Genomic DNA, 21249 nt, shown 5'->3' on the forward strand with positions numbered 1-21249 from the left:
CTCGCCAACCAAAGGCCTACCTCTTTGATTTAATTGTCCTGGGGCGATCTGCTCTTGGTGTTGCACTGGTCCCTGTTGCCTGCATTGTCTGCCACTGTGTCAGTACTCGCCGGTCCGGGCGGCTGCGCATGCGCGTCCGGTTCCGGCCGCTGCTGCTGTGTGCGTCTGGTTCCGGCCGCCGCTCCAGGCTTTTCTTGTAGATATGATATCTGCTTCCATTTTCCTGGACCAGTTTTACCTAGCACATGTCATTAGAATTTAAATTCATGTAATATTTAATTCTTGTTCTTGGTCAGACATTCTCCATTTAGAAATCCATTCCCCACCCTCCCTACCTAAAACAGTTGGGGACTCTGCAGCTGTCACTGGAAGGGTCTTTACTCCATAACTGGCTGTGCTTGCCTCTGACAGTAGTTACTCTTTGTAAGGCTGGGTTAGGGTTGTATATTACATGTTCTCACTCAGTGTAAAAGATGTCTTCCTGTGTGTTGTTACATCATATCAGGAGTTCTAGATTTTCAGAGTTTTCTATGTTTAGATGCACTATGCAGTTGTAGAGTATGATAACATACTTATGGAAAAAGCCTGAAATATTTTCCATGTATTCCTGACTCCTTACATTTTTTTATAATTGCTAATAGATTCATAATAGAATTTGGATTTTACTGTTTAATCAAGTGAAACCATTTTAAAAGAAGAGGATTCAGAAAACATGAATTGGGTACAGGGTAGAACAATATCAGCTCAGTGATGTAAAAATTTAAAATGTTTCAATCTTTAATTAGTGAGTTAGCTAAAGGGTGATGGTTGTACTTGGAAATAATCAAAACTTAGGTAACACTCTATGATATGGTCAATATTTATGGTCAAATAGACAAGGTTTGTAATCTCCATACAAAAAAAAATCCCTTGTATGTGTGCGAGGATTTTCTAGTGTTGTTAATGAAGGCGGACCCTTTCATTTTGTTGGAACCTGACCAAGTCAAATGGAGCAGGGATCTGGGCAGCAGAGTTTGTCAGTGTTTCCTGATTCCTGCTGCCCTGCCTGGCATGCTGGGTGGATTGTGTCCCCTTAAACTGTAGGACAAACTTGCCCAATGTGGCTTTTGTCAGGCAATTTGTCAGGACAAGGAGACAAGTAACCAATTTATTTGTAATATGATTTGAGAAATCTAAAGTATAAACCACGTGGGCACATGTGTTTTCATATAGGTGTTGACATACCAAGGATTTTATGATGAAAATTTAGAATGGGTTGGTCTGGAGAATATTCAAATTGTCGCTTCCATGTCAGCTGGAGGAAGGCTGGGAAGACACAAGCTGACCACCAGGTTTACGTCTATTGTTCGTCTTTGTGCCGTAGAGTATGTATCCTAGTAACAGTTTTTTGTTTGTTTATATTTTATTCAAGATACTTATCAAGAATACTTCAAAATATAGAAAGTTAAGTGGTCAAGTGGGTTCATTTCAAAACCTTTGTCAGTGGTTTAGAGTATGCACGGTCTTTTATAGAACTCTGTATGTTGTGCCCCAAACGTCAAGAGTCAGAGCTGCCTAGCAGCTTTAGGTCTGTGTATTTCACTTAAGATCTGACATTGATATGGTGCTTATTGATGTGCTGTGGAATGTTTTGACACGTTACCTAATGCATGGTGCTTGAGTTCACTTAAGCATATTTATCACTGTGATGAAAACACTCAAGGTCCTTCTTGTAGTCCTGGGGACACAGTTACCACCTCCAGTGGCACACCAGACCTTCTTGCTGCTGTTGAGATGCAGCTTCATCTGTCCCACCCCCAGCTTTTCCATGCGCTCCTACCTATTGATTCTGGGAGCCACGGTCCTGCTCACCACTTGCCTGAGAGCAGTGCTTTTAGACCATGTGACAGAAATCACAAAACTAATATTATTTAATTTTATGGAGATAATGAAAGAGTTGAATCTGATGAAAGGGGAGTTGGGTCATATGGCTTAGGTTGGGATTCGTCTGTCCTTCCTTGTGCTCCTGGATGTGAACTGGACTTCTGAGTTCTATGTTCCAGCACCATCTCTTTGTAAACTAACCCTGGTCAGTTTACAAGTTCCCACTCACTACATTCTATCTATGCACATTGTTATTTCTAAGGTGTTATCGTTGCCGGTTAATTGGCATGGAAATGAATTTGGGCTTGGGGAAATAGGCTCATTTTTGTTGTGTTATTTCTTTTCTTAGACTTCTGACCTGGATTACTGCTCTGTGTGTAGGTTTTACTTAACTCCAAATGCTTTCCTTAAGTAAATATGTTTTATTCTGAAGTTGAGTGGCTTTTCAATTTTTGTATTTAAATAGTTGATTACAGTCTTGGATAAAGCCTTGCTCTGTTGGAGAAGAGACACTGAGGGATCTGGTTGGGTTCTCCAGAGAGAGCAGGAACTGAGTCTGTTCTGACGCACGGGCAGCCCTGGGTGTCTGGGTCTTAGAGAAATGCAGTATGGAAGTTTACACGGTTGTATCTTAATGTGGAAATATTGATTTATGATATTGATTTATTTCAGCTTTCTTATTTCTGTCTTCCCCTTAGTTACCCAGAGAGAGAGCAGTTACAGACAATCTATGGAGCATATTTGGAAGCAGTTTTGCACAAAAATCTGAAGAATCATTCTATTTGGGGTTCTTCATCAAAAATTTACCTCTTAGCAGGCTCTATGGTACAGGTGTATGAACAGGTAGGTATGTTTGCACTGTAGTTTCCAGTTCTGTTGGCTCATCCTGGTCTTTGTGCTGATGATTTGTGATAGTTGCTGCAGTGTGATTGATGGCACAGTAACAATGTATCCAGTTATAGCCTGCAGGAGCACAGGCTGAGTAACTTTATGTGTATGGAAGGTAAGGAGGTGTAAAGTTTGATCTGTGTCAGAAAAAAAAATGGAAAATCACAAAGTATTTGAAGACGAAATTTTGTTAGGTAAAAGCAGTAGTATTTGCAGTGCTTGTGGAAGAAGCTCTTAAAAGGCTGGGTTGGAGCAGGGGGAGATATGTTAGGACAGGTTGTGTGAAAAAATGCCTAGGTAACATACACTAAGAGTAATGGCTCTAGCTGTGGGTAGGGCGGCTTTTAAGCTCTTTGATTTCTTCAATGTCTTCCTGAAGCTACAGCAGCTTCTGGGTCTCAACACCTGAAAACTTTTGGAGTGTTTTGTTTCAGTTTTGTGGGGTCTGTAGAATTCAACTGTGACTCAGTGATGTTAGTCAGCTTATGTGCAATCTGTGGCTGCACCCTTGCTGCATGGCAGACTCTGGCAGTCGGCTGAAGTCTCCTAGCCTGGCTGGGAGTAACAGTGTGTAAGTAGCTGTGCTCAGTGGAGTACACCTGAAGTCAGACCTTGCCTGCTTGAGGCAAGAAGACTGCCATGAGTTACAAAGTGAGTTCTAGGCCAGCGTGGCTCAGAGTGGAGGCCCTGCCACAAAGATAAGTACATAAATAAAATGTGTAAGACAGATTATGGAGGAGAATTTTAAAAAATCAGTTCTCCGGAAATAAGATTAGGTGGCAGAAAATATCTAGGATGGTAAAATAGCTCTCAGTGCTTCCTCTTTCAGGTGCGGGCCAAGTTCACAGTTGATGACTACAGTCACTATTTCTTTACCCCCTGCATTCTGACTCAGTGGGTGCTTGGCTTGTTCAGATATGATTTAGAAGGAGGTGAGTTTTGGTTGTCCCTGTGTCTAACTATGCTCTAAGTTGTACTCATAGTAGGAACATTAAATATTGTGACTGATATAATACTTAAAAATGACTATTAGTGCATTAAATTTAAATAGCTCTATTATGTTTCTTACTATTAAGAGGATAATAATGTATTATATTCCTTTTTCCAACCTGTTTATCACTGTACAAATTTGATTTTAGAAAAGATAAAATATTTTATTTCATAGCCAAACCAATTTTATTATGCAATTTGGAAATGATAACTTTATTGAACAGCTGTAATGTTTAAAATATACCACTTTATTAAAGGAATGAATTTTAACTTTTTTCAATTTCTTCTGTTTACCTGCTGCCACAATTATGGTATGTAGATTCTCCCTGTATATTTATTTCAAAACATTTTGTTAAACAGACCTCTTGAAAATAATTTAAGACTCACTGTGATTAAAGAAAAGCTTTGCCTTTTTAGGATCTTCCAACCATCCATTAGATTATGTTCTGGAGATTGTAGCCTATGAGGCTCGACGCTTGTTTCGGGACAAAATCGTTGGGGTGAAGGAGATTCATCTATTTGATAATATTCTAACCGCAGTGTTCCAAGGAGACTGGGGCTCAGATATACTAGACAACATGGCAGGTAATAAAGATCAATGTACAGAAGTTATAGGTGTTTTAAATTTTTGTGTCTGACCTGATTCATGATTTCATGTTTCAATAAATAAAACTTAGGATGATTACAATTTTAATTTTCCCAAAAGGGAAGATGCCCAGCCATTTTTGCTAGACTTATACAATTATAATACAAACAAAATATAATAGGTACTTTCTTGAAAAGGGTGTTCAAACTTGTTGTTGTATATTTGTAATACAAAGTTGTTTTCCCAGTAGAATTTTCACTAACGATGGAGTTGGCTGTGGTGGCACACCTGTAACCCAGCACTTGAGAGACAGACACAGCTGTGTGACAAGTTTTGAGGCCAGCCCAGTCCACAGAGCAGGTCCTGTCCAGTTAGGGCTATGTAGTAAGACCCTATTTAAAAAAATTAAAAACATAAAATGAAGTTTTAGTATCTGATTAAATATGAAACATAAAGGTCATTGTGAAGTTCCTCACTTGATTATAATGCCTCTTGTTTAGCAGAAGAGCATTGCTTTCCCTGTTGTTACCCATAAAATCTCTGGAACAGGACATCATGTTGTGCTTACTCCTAGTTTCCTTGGCTTCATGTGAGTAGACATGTTGCGTTCAGGGCTGTCGCGCATCAGAAACCGCTGTGGTAGAGAGAGCACTCCAGTGAGGGCCTATGATAAAGACATGGAAAATGTTTCATAATGCAACAATTATCCAGCTACACACCGTGCTAACAGATGTTCATGAGTACTCTTATGTACTGTATATTGATGCTGTAAAACAATCCCACACCAGTCAGAATTACTGATAATAAAAGGGTTATTTATTTAAAGGGGAAACTTACAGATCACCATCCTAAACAACAGACCTCTAAGCGCAAACAGGAACAGAGTCTAGCAGCTGGAAAGGGAGCCCGAAGTGAGAGAGCAGGGCACATGATTCCCTCTGCTTTATAAACTCTAAGAGACCACTCCAAGTGGGCTGGTATCTTAAAGGCTATTGGCTGAAGGAGCAGAATGTGCTCCCACAGCAGTATATTACCCAAGTCCAAGGAAATACTGAAAGTGGAAGGCTGTTGGGGTTGACTGAACGACTCTCTAGATATTTCCAGAGATTTGGAAGTCGGGAGAACAATCTAAAAAAAACAACGCAAGGGAAAGTGTTGTGAAGAGGCTGCTGACAGCTGAGCATCATTTTAATAAGGTCTGCCTCATCTACTCGAGGATTGGCCAGGCTCTCTGGCAAGGCTTTGTTCTTGGAGTCAGGCCACAGCTTGAGTCCGCAGTTCCTCTTCCTGTAAAGGTCTTTTGTGCTTTGGATGCTATCATTTTTTTTCCGTGTCCCAGTTCTCTAGGATTTGGTGGTTTTCAGAGCCCATAAAAGTTTTTTATTCTCAAGAGGCTTACAGTTGAACGCCAGAAATGTGACAATCTTTGCTTTCAGTGGTGACAATTAGTGATGTGCTTATATGACATGAAGACTTGTGGAAGTTGTGGTTAAACTTGTAATTACAATGGAGCATAGAGTGTTGTAACTTTTCCAAGTGTATTTGATAAATACTAGTTTTTAGGGTGGTAGAAGAGGTAGAGAATAATCCTTGTTTAGGGAAGTTGCATAAAATATATGTATTAAAAATTTTATAACTATAGTGTTCTTAAAATTAGTATATAATAGTATAATAGGTTTATTATGACTTCTTCACATATTTATAACATGTATTTTTCTTATATTTATATTCCATCAGCCTAACTTGTTCCTCCTTTCCCCCATTTTAGTCTTCTTCTCCCCACAGTCTCCTCTCTACTTTCATCCCTTCCTTCCTCCCTTCCTCCATTCATCCATAAATGTATAATCTCTCTCTCTCTCTCTCTCTCGCTCTCTCTCTCTCTCACACACACACACACACTTACACGCATGCACACTCATCTGTTGATGACCGTCTAGACTGATTCTCTGTCTTGACTGTTGTGTATAGGTCCATGTGTCTTTGTGATGTGTATGTAGACTTAAAGTCCTTTAGCTACATATAAGAATGTGCGGTACAGCTGACTCATGGGGTAGTTCTATTTTGAATTTTGTCTTTGAGATTCCACACTGATTTCTGTGCTTTGCAGATTTTACATTCCATTAACAGGATACAAGGGTTGTTGTTTTCCTATGTCTTCGACAGAATTTATTGTTTGTTTTCTTAGTTGGAGCCATCCTGACTCGGGCAAAATAGTTTCCCTGCAATTTTAACTTGCCTTTCCCTGCTGTCTAAGGATGTTGAATTTTATTGCATACACTTAGTGGCTAAGTTGTATATATTTTGAGGACTGTCTGGTCAGTTACTTTATCCATGTATTGACGGGATATTTTTGGTGTTGAATTTTTTTTAGATGTTATGTTAGATAGTAATCCTTTGTCAGATGTTTAACTGGCAAAGATTTTATCCCAGTCTGTAGGGTATCTCTTCTCCCTGCTGTGACCCTTGGCTGTGGAGAAGCTCTTATGCCTCACACTGTACTTTAATCTCTATTGATTTCTGCTTGCTATTTGCAGGACTTATAGATTCCTATTCAGAAAGTCCTTGCCTAGTCCTAGGTCTCTAAGAGTCTCTGTTGGGTTTCTATCTAGTGTTTTCATAGTTGTAGGTCTGAAAGTCTTTAATCCATTTTGAATTTTCTTTTGTGAGGGAAAAGCATCTGATTTAATTTGTTTATATGTGGATGCCAAGCTCTCTCACCGCTGCCTCTTAAAGAGACAGTTCTTTCCTCAGTGTGTATTATTGGCACATTTGTCAAGAGAAAAAAAGCTACAAGAAACAAAACCAATTAGTATTGTAGGTCTACTTGCGTTTATCTTACCTGCTCCAGTGATGTACATATGACCCATCTTTTCCTAAACCACACTGTCTAGATTCCTATAGCCACGGCATGATACGTGTTGAAATTAGGTAGCCTTATTTCTCATGGGATGATCATGTCTCTGTCTGTGTAATCATGTCTCAGTATGACAAGATTGTGACAGACCTTACATTGAGTTTTTGTATTGACCTGGAATGGATTGGTATCTGTACTTGGTGTCTTCTGACTCAGAAACATAGTCTGTCACAAGAGCATTTGGGTCTTTGGTATTTTTCACAAGTATCAGCATACAAATCTGGTATATGATTTTAGATTTATGTGTAAATTTCAAGTTTTTCGTTGGAAGTTATGTGTCCAAGTTGGTTTTGGTTGTTACTTTATGAGATAGGGTCACATTTAGTTTCCATGTTGGCCCTGAAGTTGCTATGTAGCTCAGGCTACCTTGAATTCGAAATTCTACTTTACCTTACAAGTACCTGGGACTAAGGGCCTGTACTGCCAAAGCAGGTTTTCAAAGGTGAATATGTTGAGTGAAGAAGAGCTTCAGGATGTTCCAGACAAGAGCAGTGAGGACGGAAGAAGTTAAAGGCTGAGAAACGAGTGTATAATGCAGAGTGATGGGTGTGCTAGGCTGTAGAGGGTGTGTAGACTTTGTCATTTCATTTCAGGGCATGTGAAACTATGATAAAGGATTGATGTTGTGCAGTTAGATGATAGTTTTTTTTAAAATTATTTATTTATCATGTATACAATATTCTGTCTGTGTGTATGCCTGCAGGCCAGAAGAGGGCACCAGATCCATTACAGATGGTTGTGAGCCACCATGTGGTTGCTGGGAATTGAACTCAGGACCTTTGGAAGAGGAGGCAGTGCTCTTAACCTCTGAGCCATCTCTCCAGCCCCCTAGATGATAGTTTTATATGTATTCTTTTAGTAACAGTGAGGGTATACACTGCGATAGTCCATATAAAATTATTAGTCATTGTAATAATCATACCACAATAATCACAATGTGTAATTATATCACACTGTTTCTAATAATTTTAATTGTTTAAAATTACTTTAAAATGTTGATTGGTGTGTTGAATATTTGAGAGTTTTCTGGGAGCCTTTTGAAAGCTGCATAGAGTTTGTTATTAGTAGGAATCATGCTTGGCTTATTCTGTTAGGAAGAGACTGTCACATTGGCCTGACTTGAGCATTGGATACCTCAAAGTCCACCACGAGAGACACACTTCCTCCAACAATGCCACATCTACTTCAACAAGGCCACACTTTCCAATAGTGTCACTCACTCTGAGCCTATGGGGCTATTTCTATTCAATCTGCCACATTTTACTCCTTGGCCCTCGTGGGCTTATAGCTATATCATAATGCAAAACGTATTTAGTAAAACCCCAAAAGTTCTCTCTCACACTCTATAATAATCTCAATATTGTTTAAAAGTCCAAAGTTCAAAGTCTCTTCTGAGATTCATGCAATCTCTTAACTATAATCCCCTATAAAACCAAAATGCAAAAGCAGTTCTCATTCCGCCAGCATACAATGGCACAGGATATACATTACCATTGCAAATTGGAGGAAAGGGAGCATAGTGAGGAAGTAGTGGACCAAAGCGAGACTGAAACCAGCGGGGTGAACTACACAATCTACAGCTCTTTACATCTCCAGCCCTTTCAGCCTCGCTGACTGCAGCACACTTCTTTCTCCTGTGCTGGTTTCACTCTCTGTTGGCAGCTCTCCTAGGCGGGTATCCCACGACTCTGGGATCTCCAACATCTTGGGGTCTACAAGGCAATCCAGGCTTCACCTTCGTAGGTTCACACAATGACCTCTCTGGGCCTCCATTCACGCTAGACCTGGCCTGGCCTCAGCAGCTTTTCTTAGTTGCAGAGAGAGATTTCGCAACCTCTTTCTTTTCTCCTTGACTCTAAACCAGAAACACATGGCTGGAGCCAAGTTCTGGTAATTGCTGGTGCTAGAACATAGCCCCTTGTTCAATGATATCTTCACCAGCTTTCTGTTTTTGATGGTTTGCTTCACTGCCTAAGCTTGGCGGTCCTAAAATTTGCTCTGTAGACCAGGCTGTCTTAGAACTCAGAGATCTGCATGCCTCTGCCTCTGGAGTGTTGAGGTTAAAGGCATGTGCCACTACACTCAGCTCTAAGCTTTTCTTTAATTCTTTTAAACAAATTGAAAACTTAGCTGGGTGGAATCTTGTCCTAAGGTCTCCATTCCCTTTCTTCCTATTAACTTCAGGCTTTTCTTTAATCTGTTTATCTCTTTGAACACAGGCTTTAGCAGCATCCTTTTTGGTGTGCCTTTTCTTCATGAGCTGTACATTTTATATTTTTTTCTTGCTCAGGCTTGCTCCTTTGCATGACAAATCTTCATGCAAGTGAATTCTATTAACCACGCGACAGAGTCAATCCTAGCCTGTTTTGAGATTTTTCTCTGCTAACTCAATAAGAACTCTTCAATTTATGGCCAGGTGGTGGTGGCACATGCCTTTAATCCCAGCACTTGGGAGGAAGAGGCAGGTGAATCTCTGTGAGTTCGAGACTAGCCTGGACTACAAGAGCTAGTTCCAGGACAGGTTCTAAAGCTACAGAGAAATCCTGTCTCGAAAATCAAAAAGAAAAACAAAACAAAACAAAACAAAAAACCCTCAAAAATATAACAACAACAACGACAACACCAAAACACTTTTCAATTTAACTCCAGATAGACTTTTTGAACAAAGGCAAAAGGCACCCACATTCTTCACTACAATATTTTAAGAACCTTTTCTAGGCCACATGCAAATGTTCTTCTCCTCTGAAACCTCTTGAACTGGGCCCCACTGTTCAAATCGCCCTCAGTGCCACTGTCTCCCATGCATCTACTAAGGTGTCCATTAAACCCCACTCAAAGCGCTTAACAGCTTTTCTAATCCAGAGTTCCAAAGTCTACACTCCTCCAAACAAAAGCATGGGCAGGCCTATCACAGCAGTACTCTGGTTCCTGGTGCTAACTTCTGTCTTACGGTTCTGTTGGTATGAAGACACACTATGACTGTGGCAACTCTTATAAAGGATAACATTTAATTGGGTCTGGCTTACAGCTTCAGAGATTCAGTCCATTATCACCATGGTGGGAAGCATGATAGTGCAGGGGCAAACATGGTGCTGGAGAAAAAGCTTAAGAGTTTTTGATCTGCAGGCAGCAGGAATTGACTGCCACTTTGGGCCTGGCTTGGGCACCTGCAGCTGCAAAGCCTGCCTCCAGTGACACACTTCCTCTAATAATGCTACACCTCAGTGACATACTTCTTCCAGCAACGCTACACCTACTCCTTTAGGCCACACCTCCTAAAAGTGCCACTCCTTATGAGCCCATGGGGCCATTTTCATTCAAACCAACATGGTGTGCATCTGCAGATAGAGCTTCCTTGTTTGTGCACACTGCATACAGAGAAAAGAGCTGATGAAGGTCAGAGGTCTCAGTGGGAAAGTGACTACAGTGTTGAACCCAGGAGAATTAAGCTTGTAAAGAGGAAGAAAGGGACAAGTTCAGTCAAATGCGGAGTACAATTTTCTTTTAAAGTAATGCAAATTAATACTGTAATTCTAAGAAAAATTTGGGGGATTTTTGGTTTCTAATTAAACTTTGCTTATTGATTTTTTTATTTTAGAAATTAAGGCCCTTGGTGATATCAGTAAATCCCTATTCTTTCGTAGGGAATGTTTTGTATTTGTTTTATCAATTTTATATAAGCTATTTTCATTTTACAAATATTATGTGGTGATTTTCTTTATTAGTTACTTTTCTTTTTGCTGTGACAAAATGCCTGGTAATAGCAATGTATGCAAGGGTTTGTTTTGGCTCAGCATTTTAGGTACCATCAAGGCAAGAAAGTCAGGGTGGCAGCTGGTCACAGTGCAACCATAGTCAGGATGCAGAGAGCTATGGCTTGCTCCCTTTTTTAACATTATCCAAGACCTTAATAGTTAGGGTGGTTCTTCCCACCTCTGATAATCCAGTCTGGCAAATTCCACATAAACATTCATAAAGGATAGTCTCCAGATCATTTCAAGTTGACAGTATTAATTATCACAATTCTAGGGAAGCAAGTGAGAGAAACTGTAGATGGAGCAGCTGGCTGCGTTTCTGCCGCCCGGCTTCCGGCCACCTGCCTAGTTTATGCCCCGAAATAACAACACACAAATTGTATTCTTTTAAACACTGCTCTAGCCTCTTACTGGCCAACTCTCATAACCTGCTTTAACCCATATCTAATAATCTGTGTAGCACCACGAGGTGGTGGCTTACTGAGAAGATTCTAGCGTACATCCATCTTGGGCCGGAGCTTCATTGCGTCTGACCCAGAGAGGAGAGGCATGGCGATTGCCTCACTTCTCTCTTTCTCCCAGCATTCTGTTCTGTCTACTCCACCCACCTAAGGGCTGGCCTATCAAATGGGCCAAGGCAGTTTCTTTATTAACCAATGACCTTTCTCCGTCAAGAAGCAAATAGTAGATTGGGGAGTAGCAGAGAAGTTGGAAGGAAGCCGCTTGTATGAAGAGAGAAAAGTGGTGATCTGGTTTACTGGCAGAGTTCCAGCATGAGTTGGAGAGGGACCCTTGTGGAGTTTTGGAGACTGAAGGAAAGTCTCTCCCATTGGGGATGTGCCAGGGTTGCCCATGCTCCAGTGGATAACTCCATCCCCATGCACACTGGGCAGCACTATTTGGTGTCTGAGTTATTAGTAACAGAACAACAAAAAGAGGATGTGAAGTTGGAAGAGAAATGGGTTGGGGGAAAGTGTGGGGATCAGTAGCAACAAAACACATTAGTAAATTGATAAAATTTTCAAATCATGAATATATTAAAAATGTTTAAAAAGTGGTTAAGGAATATAATGAAAATATTTAACCCCGCTAGTTCTCAGACTGATTTTGCTATTTTAATTTGTGATTTTATGGATCTTCTAAGTAATTATGTCAATTAATTTAGTGTAATCTACCTTTGTATTTCTGGAGACAATTTTATTTGGACTAAAAAAATAATTTAGTAAATAGGACAGCTGGTTCTCTCATCACTGGTGATATGAATCAACAGCATCTTTCTGCAGATAGCTACTATGTCACATGGGGAGCCCGGCATAGCTCAGGAGCAAATACAGTTCCAGGACAGCCATTACCTCCACATGGGAAACCACTTGGCAAACTGACCTCTGCAGACCTGAAGGATGTCATTAAGAAGGTATGGAATCATGCCCGGGAGTCAGGTATGGCTATGGTAGTATGTTAAAGTCTTGTTAGAAACATTGGAGTACGTGAAATGAAAGATCACACAATAGACAGAACCTGACCTGCTCTTTGGAGTTTAGCTCACTCTGGCAGACATTACCAGATGCACAGATGCATGTAGAATTACTCTTTAAAGATGGTATTGCCATTGGGCTAGCGATGAGAATAGTGATTGGGAAGTATTCCTGGAGAGGTGAGTGTTATACCTCACTATCAGCGTCACCTGGTGACAAAGAAAATAGGTGGGGTCCACGTTGGCACCACCAGAGTCAGGTCACCAGGTGAGGACTGGATTCAGAATCTCCATCTCCTGTGAGTTTCTTCGTTGTGACCTCTCTTTTGCCCTTTCCCTCCTTGCCTTCTCTCCACTTTCCTTTCTTCTCCCCCTCCATTTGCCTTCAGCCTAGTTGTGAGAAGGAACAGCGTGGCATGTGTATTCTTTTTTAATGTGTGTAACGTATGCTTGTGGGTACCCGTGGAGGCCATAGGAAAGGTCAGATCCACCAGAGCTGGAGTTAGGCTCTTGTGAGCCATCCTACATGTAGGCTGTAGTGCTGTCCACAGCTAGTTGAGTTTTGTACACCCTTGAACTTGACGTGAGTTTTTCATATGCCTACAAAGTTAGGTTATTACAAAGTAAAATTTTAGATGCAAAATAAAATATAGTCACTTCACCCTTTTCTTGAAAGTGTCAAAAATATAACATTCTAGTCTAAATAAGTAAAATTTAAAAAGATATATTTATTTATTATGTGTGTATGTGTGTGTGTGTACTGCAAGAGAGTACATGCACCATGTGCATGCAGGAGCTGAGAAGGTCAGAGTAGGCCATGAGGATGCTGGGAACAAAATCCAGCAAGACTTCTGAGCCATCTGTCCAGTCCCAGAAAAATAATATTTTCATTGTATTAACTAGAAATTGTATTAATTATAAAATCTGTTTTTGTCTTTCAAAGGGTCTTATTCATTATGGACGGGATAACCAGAATTTAGATATTTTACTTTTCCAAGAAGTTCTGGAATATATGTCTAGGATAGACAGAGTGCTAAGTTTCCCTGGAGGCTCACTTCTTTTGGCAGGACGCAGTGGTGTGGGGCGGCGAACTGTCACATCTGTAGTGAGCCACATGCACGGTGCGGTGCTCTTCTCGCCCAGGATCTCCAGAGGCTACGAGCCCAAGCAGTTCAGCAGTGACCTCAAGCACGTGAGTCAGCGTGGACGGCGGCTTCCTTTGTTTGCTTTGAAATCTTGCTAGTTATTAAAACTTGTAAGATTTCTACATGTAACACAGTTTTCCTTTTAATTTTGTTTTAGTTTTATTTTCTCCATGACTACTAAAGTTTCATCTGTGCACAGGAGGTTCCTGTTAGGATCTGAGATTATGGGATGTCACATTGTGTGATAAACAGGACTACATATTTGTGTAGGAAGAGTATACTTTAAAAATAGCCAGTTTTGCTTCACTGACTTACTTCTAAAATTAGTTTTCCTTTAAGTAATAGTTATTGATGACTCTAATTTACTTTTCAAATGGTACAGGTAAAATATGATTTCCTTTCTGTTTCTCAGTTCTAAATAAGTTGGTAAGTAGGCACTAAGTAAGCTAGGTATGGACACTTGGGAGGAAAAGGCAGCAAAATTCTGGCAAGTTCAAGCCAGTCTTAGTCACATAGCAAGATGCTGTGTCTCATAAACAATGCTAGCCGTAAAAGCACACCAAGCAACAAGTGGACAAGTGACTTATAGGCCCTTCCTTATGTGGAGAGCGCACTGCTCTGGAGCCTGTGGTGTGCCGTGGCCAGCTCCACATGCACACTGTCCTTGTCACTCTTCAGACTGTTGAAGGGTATGTTGTCATGTTGTCCTGCCAGCCACGGGTTGTCATCTTTAACTTCTCCCACAGTCCCTGAGAAGACTGGTCTTCCCTGTTCCACAGGTGCTGTATCTCGCGGGGATAGAGGCTCAGCAGGTAGTCTTACTTCTGGAGGATTACCAGTTTGTACATCCTACATTTTTGGAGATGATCAATAGCCTTTTGTCTTCAGGCAAGTGAATGGTTTCTGTGAAACAAATATATAAGTATTACTGTAAAGATTATTCCATTGAAGTTACTGTGTAAAGTTTACCTGTGTTACTGGACCTTGAACATAGTTGTTACTGAGGTCATGAGAGTGCACACATGGTTATGACTAAAGAATTGAGATCACAAGCTTTATAAAGCTAAGAATTATGTAAAGGTTACTGTTAATACCTCTGGTAGTGACTGAACAGAAAAATTTAAAGTAAAAATTGAAAAGCATTTCTTTTTTTTTGTTTTATTTTTTCATTAAAAAATTTACACTTGCTCCCCTCCTCCCATTCCCCTCCTGTTCCCCCACTCACTCTCCTCCCTCCCCCTCTATCCTTAAGAGAGGGCAGGAAACCCTGCCCTGTGGGAAGTCCAAGGCCCTCCCCACTACATCCAGGCCTAGGAAGCTTTGCATCCAAATAGGCTAGGGTCCCAAAAAGCCAGTACATGCAGTAGAAACAAGTCCCAGTGCCTTTATCAATGGCTTCTCAGTCAGTCACATTCAGAGAGTCCAGTTTGATTGCATGCTCATTCATGAAGAGCATTTCGTATGTAAAATTTGTCTTGAATTGGTGTATGCTAGTCAAAGTAGAAAAGACGTTTACTGTTCTTCCACAGGCGAGGTCCCTGGCCTGTATACTCTGGAAGAGCTAGAGCCTTTGCTGTCGCCTCTGAAAGATCAAGCTTCCCAGGATGGTTTCTTTGGACCAGTCTTCAATTACTTCACGTATAGTAAGAGGCAGAGAGTTCACCGCTCAGTTTATATTGTGCTTGGTGTGAAATAAATAGGATTTAATATGGCGTTCTGCACAGCTTGGCACCTTGGCCTGATTAGGGGTGGAGAGGGAGTGAAGAAAACATAGTAAACTTAATAAATGACAAAAAGCTGCATGGAGAAATGGGGCTCCTAGAACCTCAGTGTGATTATTGTGTAGAGCAGAGGAGGCGGACCTCCCATAGCTGGGCGTGCAGTTACTAGTTTAGTGCACACTGCTCGGTCGTTCATAAACAGTCGTACTTTTGCACACTGCCAACATTTTCACTTAGACTTTAAAAGGATTTTGCCATCTTCCTAAGCTTGACCCAGGTAGGGGTAAAGTTTTGCCAACTTCTCATGGGCCTGAGGCCTTGTTCCTTGACATGGCTGTGTACTTGTTAAGCAGTAACGTTCACTCAGGACTTCCTTGGCTCTCCACAATTTAATCTGCCATAATTTTTCATTAGATTGTGAAGGTATCTTAAATTTAGGGTTCTTTGATAATTAATGACTTTTTTTGTTATTTTTTCTTGCGATTTTAGAAAGTAACACAGAAGAAGCCTATGATAACAATATCTTAGGAAATTTTATCAGAGGGCAGTGTTGGAATTGTGGTGATGGTTTTGGAATACCAGCCTTGCTGTTTGCATTTTCATTTGATTGTATTATACTTATTACACTAGTAGATCTTGTCTTAAATAAGACAGGCTTTATAGTGTTTTTAAATGCTAAGTAGCTAATTATTTATCTAGAAGCATTTTCTTGTGCACTATGGAAATAAAATAGAATATTTTAAAAGCATAGATCCCAGCACCCAGCCATTCCTGTATGATATCTTTATGAATCCTTTTCTGAGTATGTGTGATTCACAAAACACAGGCGAAGAAATATTTTTATTCATTCTTAGAGAATTCATACACATATACTATACTTGCTGCCTTCTTTCCGTAGCCCACTGAGCTGAGTTATGCTGTCCTTGTTTCAGTGGATGTGGGGGCGGATACTGATCTTAGGCCATCTACCATGGCCGCTTCCTTGAATAAGCGAATCATTTTTTAACCAGTGTAAAAATCTCTCCTTAATATTATGTTGTAGTTTGCTTTTTTTCCATAAGCAGCTCCTACTGTTTCATTAAAAATATGTTTACCATAAAACCAGTCCATATATAAGTTCCTTGATTTATGGTTGTTCTCATAATTTTTCCATGATTACAGTTTCTCACATTTTTTTAGGAATTCAACAAAACTTGCATATTGTCTTGATTATGGACTCGGCAAATATGAATTTCATAATAAACTGTGAGAGTAATCCAGCTCTGCATAAGAAGTGCCAGGTGCTGTGGATGGAGGGCTGGTCAGACAGCAGCATGAAGAAGGTGCGCTCTGCCTTGACGCTGAGCTTGCTCTGCTTGTGCCTCTCCCAGGGTGTGCCTGCTGCAGGCTGAACTGTAGCTTAACTGAGGCCCTGGGCATTTCTACTGTTGAATACAGAATTTTAGGTGGCAACTTCAAGTATAAAAATTTTAATAGAATAAAGAGATAATTATCTTTAAAAAAATTGTATGACTTGGAATTATTAGCCTAACAGGCACTAGCCTAGAATTTTTTTTAAATGTATAGTAAGAAATTTAAAAAGTGAAAATTTAAAAATTTAAGTTATTTTAAAAAGCACATTGAGGGGTTGGATAGAGGAGATCTCCTGGGTGGACTGGGGGCACATAAGCATGGGAACTTGAGGGGTTAGATAGGAGGGCGTGGGCAGAGGCAGGTGTGTTGAAAGGAATGACTGGAATGGGGGCTTTATGGGTGGGGTAGAAGCCTGATGCAAGGGAAACTCCCTCCGAATCTACAAGGATGGCCCCAGCTAAGACTCTTGGCAGTAGTGGATGCACAGTGATCACGGCCATCCCCTGTCATCAGATTGGTGACTACTGCAGTTGTCATCGGAGAGCCTTCATCCAGTGGCGGATGGAGGTAGATTCAGAGACCCATGGCCAAACATTGGGCAGAGCTTGGGGAGTCCTGCTGAGGAGAGGGAGAAGGGATTGGGGGAGCCCGGAGGATCAGGGATTTGTAGAAAAACTCACAGAAATGGCTAGCCTGGCTCATGGGAACTCAGAGTCTGAATCAAAAGCCGGGGAGCCTGCATGGGACTGACCTGGGCCCTCTGCATCTATGTCAGGGTTGTATAGCTGGATCTATTTGGGGTACTCAAGGAGGTAGGAGCAGGGCTGTTCCTGTGCTTTGACAGGTTCTTGGGAATCGATTCCTTATGCTGGGTTGCCTTGCCCAACCTTTAGAGGGGGAGGTTCGTGATCTTAAGGTAGCTTGTCAAGGCATGCTTTGCTGATATGCATGGGAGGCCTGTCCCTTTCTGAGCAAATACAGAGGAGGGGTGGATGGGGGTGGGCAGAGGAGAAGCATGGGAAACTGAAATTGAGTTTCCTGTGTGAGTTCATAGCACGGCTCTAACTACAATCCACTTACTTTACTTTATCTGAATCAGTAATAACTTAGACATTAGGCTTTGAACAATATTCATACTCCCAATCGCTTACTTATTTTTGTATACTAGAGGTACATACCATGTCTGTATGTTTCAGAGTAGTGCATCTCAGGCAAAGCTTTAAACAGATGGAGGGCAGGCAAGGCTTTTTATCTGTGTGAATAGAGAGTGAGCAACTGTGAAGTTCTGGATATACTTCTCTGTTTTCTCCCTGAATTCAGAAGTGATTGATTACTTGAGATGAAGGATGAGGGGAGACACTTGGGTTGCCATCTGGTCTCTATACATACTTCCATCCCTCACAAGTGCTCTCTCAAAAACCCTGTACCTGACAAATGTTCACTTAAGGCCTCTTAGAGGCTTTTCTGCTTTGTCATGAATCAGTGAAAGGAAGTTGAACATTAGTTAAAGGATGTGTAGTGGGTTACATTTCATCCAGTGGTAAAGAATGCTCTGTATTTTAGATACCAGAGATGTTGTTCAGTGAAACAGATGGTGAAGAAAAACTTGACAAAAAAAGAAAGGAAGAAAAGAAGAAAAATTCAGGTAGTATTTTGGTGTAATATATTTATTTATTTACTTTTGTATTTATGAGATACTACTTTTTCTCATGTTAGAGATTCATGGGTGATGATTATAAATTTAAATAATGGGAACTATAGCACACCTTTCTCTGTTCCACCAGCTTCTAAATAGCAACACGGAGACTATTATTAATTATGAAAGCTCGGCCTTACCTTTAGGCTTGTCCTAGTAGCTCTTACAACTTAAATCAACCCATGATTTTAATTCATGTTCCTTCATGTGACTCTTCACCTGACTATATTCTGCCCTGCTATAGGCCAAAGCAGCTTATTTATTAACCAATAGGAATAAAATATATTCACAGCATACAGAGGGGAATCCCACATCATCTCTCCTTTTCTGTCTAAATAAAAAGGAAGGTTTTAACTTTAACATATTAAAATTGCATATAACAAAACAGGTGTCAAGCAAGAATTATAGTTACAATATTTCTTTGTGAGTCTAAAGTTTCATATCTAATATATCTTTTATCATAACTAAGGAAAACTATAGCTATCTAGTTTTCAACTCCATCAAAGACTTCAGAAGGATATAATATTACCTAAGTAAATAGCAAGTGTATTGTAAGCAACTTCCAAAACTCTAGAATTGACAGAGACATTTTTCTGGACAGTCACCCTGAGTTCTTCTGTAACATTGGGCATCCGTCTTCAGTATACAGGCCCGTAGTATCTGGCAGATTTTTTTCATGAAGTAGGAAATTTGAAAAACTATTTTGCCTATATTGACAGTTTGTTAGTCAGTTTCTTCTGTGTCTTGCAGAATGTGTGGTAGTTTCCTCTGTGAATCAGGAACCCTGAAGGACCATTCCATCTTTTGGAAAGTTCTGCAGTCACTTTTATATGGGTCCTGCATGTCCAGTTCATACAGCATCAAGCAGTCCAGGCAAGAACAGTTTCTTGCCAAAATGGCTAGCTTGTCACATTGAAGGCAAATTCCATAATGAGTTTCTTCAGTGTCCATCAGCCTCTTTGTAGTAATTGTTGCTACCAGAAGCAGACATGTCTCACTGTTGAGAAAAGTCTAAGTTCTTTAAACATTTTAAATGCCATATTCTGTAGGTCTTTGAAGTCTTTGAAGGTTGTCTATCTAACTGAAATATACCTCTGTATATCTAGAAAACCTAAGTAACATGACTACAAATTTAACTATTATCATTGACTATCTATTAATTCATAATTTTAATATTATATTTTAAATGAGCTATATATACATAATACCTTAAACAAGAGCAGAAATATACATATAGCAAAATTGACCTTAAATTTGTATCAGTTAGACCAAGATCCATACCAAGGTAAAATATTCATCTTTATATCATCCCGCCTGTTTTTTTAAGAAAGAGGTTGACTGACCATTTAACCATTTATAATCAACCCCCTTTAAATGAAAACAAACATTTATAAACAATCATTTTGGGAATTTGGACTAGTTTTCTCTAAACTTCTTCCTGCTGATTGTTGGGTAAAGTGTTTTTAGGGTTCATGGTGACATTCCAGTGGGTCTTGTTCCATAAAATCACAGTAGCCTGGAAGGAATGCACAGGTTCTCATCTGTAGAAACAAAAGCAGAAACTGTTTTCCAAATTAACATATCTTTAGATTCAAAATTTGAAGTCAAGATATCTTTAGGTTAGTTTAGCTTAGTAGCTCCCAGAAACAAAGGGCTCTCTGCAGTCAAAAAATGCAAAGAAAACACAATAATATACATAATCCAGACTCTCTGTGTATATTTCATCTTTATGTAACTTATTTTTTTACTCTATTATTTTAAGTATTTATTATGTTTGCTCCTTTAATCTATAATTGTCTGTATTCTTGTCTATACTTTTTTTCCCTCTCTCTTCCAAGCCTGTGTACATTTTTTTTTTTTAGCCATACTGTGATCTGTTCAGAGGTTTATTTTTTGTCTGAGTCTGTCTGTATTACTTATCTGTAATCATTTTCTGACCAGAAGCACCTTTTATTCTTTTAAATGCTAATTGGTTGTGGCTAGGACCAACTCCATGGCCCTGCCTGTTGGCTCTGCCCCATCCATCATGGCAGAGGTATTTTTACTGCCTTTGCTAGCCATGCTCACCACCCCAGCTCCAGAGATGCAATGGGTCTTTGTCTTCATTAATCAACTTTTAGCATTCTGCTTACACACCCCATTTAAGTGAAGGACCTCCTGAAAAAGCCATATTTCATGCTGCTAGCATGAACTTGGAATCACACTCTTAAAGGAGCTGCACAGTTTTTGCTGTTATCACTGAGTCAGGAAGCCTTTGCCTCTGCTTGCGTCTAACAAACAGAGCCCACCTGAGAAAATACTGCTGTCAAGAAGCTGTGCTTAACTCTGTTCTTTTGAGTCTGGAGTTCCTTCCCAAGTTCTTGCAGGTTTTATGTGTATGTAGTTACCCCACATTGGGCACCATATGTAGTCAGAGACTGCTCATTTGTTTCCCTGCACACAGATTCAAATCATCATACAGAAACTATATTAATTACAAAGACTCTTTGGCCAATAGGTTAGGCATATTCCTAGCTAGCTCTTATATCTTGAATTAACCCATTTCTATTAATCTATGTATCACTACTAGGCTGTGGCCTACTGGTAAGGTTCTGGCATCTGTCTCCTTCAGCAGCAACATGGTATCTCCTTGACTCTGCCTACTCTGTCTCTATAACTCTTCCAGCCTGGCTATATTCTGCCCTGTAGTGGGGAATCCCACATTAGTGGTTACTTGGGGGAAATGGCAGGGAGATAGACCACTTTAGATGTGCACTATGACTTGGGAAAGATAAGGACTAAGCCAAGGAAAAGAATGGACTTGGAGGGTTTTGGGAATTAGTTTTCATGAGGGTTGAATGTATGATGGTTGTGACATATAAGAA

General features: G+C 40.1%; 1 protein-coding gene across 1 annotated transcript in view; it reads left to right on the plus strand.

Annotated features, from left to right (window-relative positions):
* The window catches only part of Dync2h1 (dynein cytoplasmic 2 heavy chain 1), a 226796-nt gene that overhangs the window by 84476 nt on the left and 121071 nt on the right, over nucleotides 1–21249 (plus strand). The window contains exons 44-53 of the mRNA XM_050130242.1: nucleotides 1213–1364; nucleotides 2562–2706; nucleotides 3581–3683; nucleotides 4159–4326; nucleotides 12280–12410; nucleotides 13414–13662; nucleotides 14395–14503; nucleotides 15145–15258; nucleotides 16516–16658; nucleotides 18253–18334. Coding sequence (XP_049986199.1) covers nucleotides 1213–1364; nucleotides 2562–2706; nucleotides 3581–3683; nucleotides 4159–4326; nucleotides 12280–12410; nucleotides 13414–13662; nucleotides 14395–14503; nucleotides 15145–15258; nucleotides 16516–16658; nucleotides 18253–18334 — 1396 coding nt within the window. The remainder of the gene's footprint in view (nucleotides 1–1212; nucleotides 1365–2561; nucleotides 2707–3580; nucleotides 3684–4158; nucleotides 4327–12279; nucleotides 12411–13413; nucleotides 13663–14394; nucleotides 14504–15144; nucleotides 15259–16515; nucleotides 16659–18252; nucleotides 18335–21249) is intronic.

This window comes from Alexandromys fortis, unplaced genomic scaffold (assembly GCF_014885135.2).
Source record: "Alexandromys fortis isolate MF-2015 unplaced genomic scaffold, M_Fortis_MF-2015_v1.1 scaffold_311, whole genome shotgun sequence".
Taxonomy (NCBI): domain Eukaryota; kingdom Metazoa; phylum Chordata; class Mammalia; order Rodentia; family Cricetidae; genus Alexandromys; species Alexandromys fortis.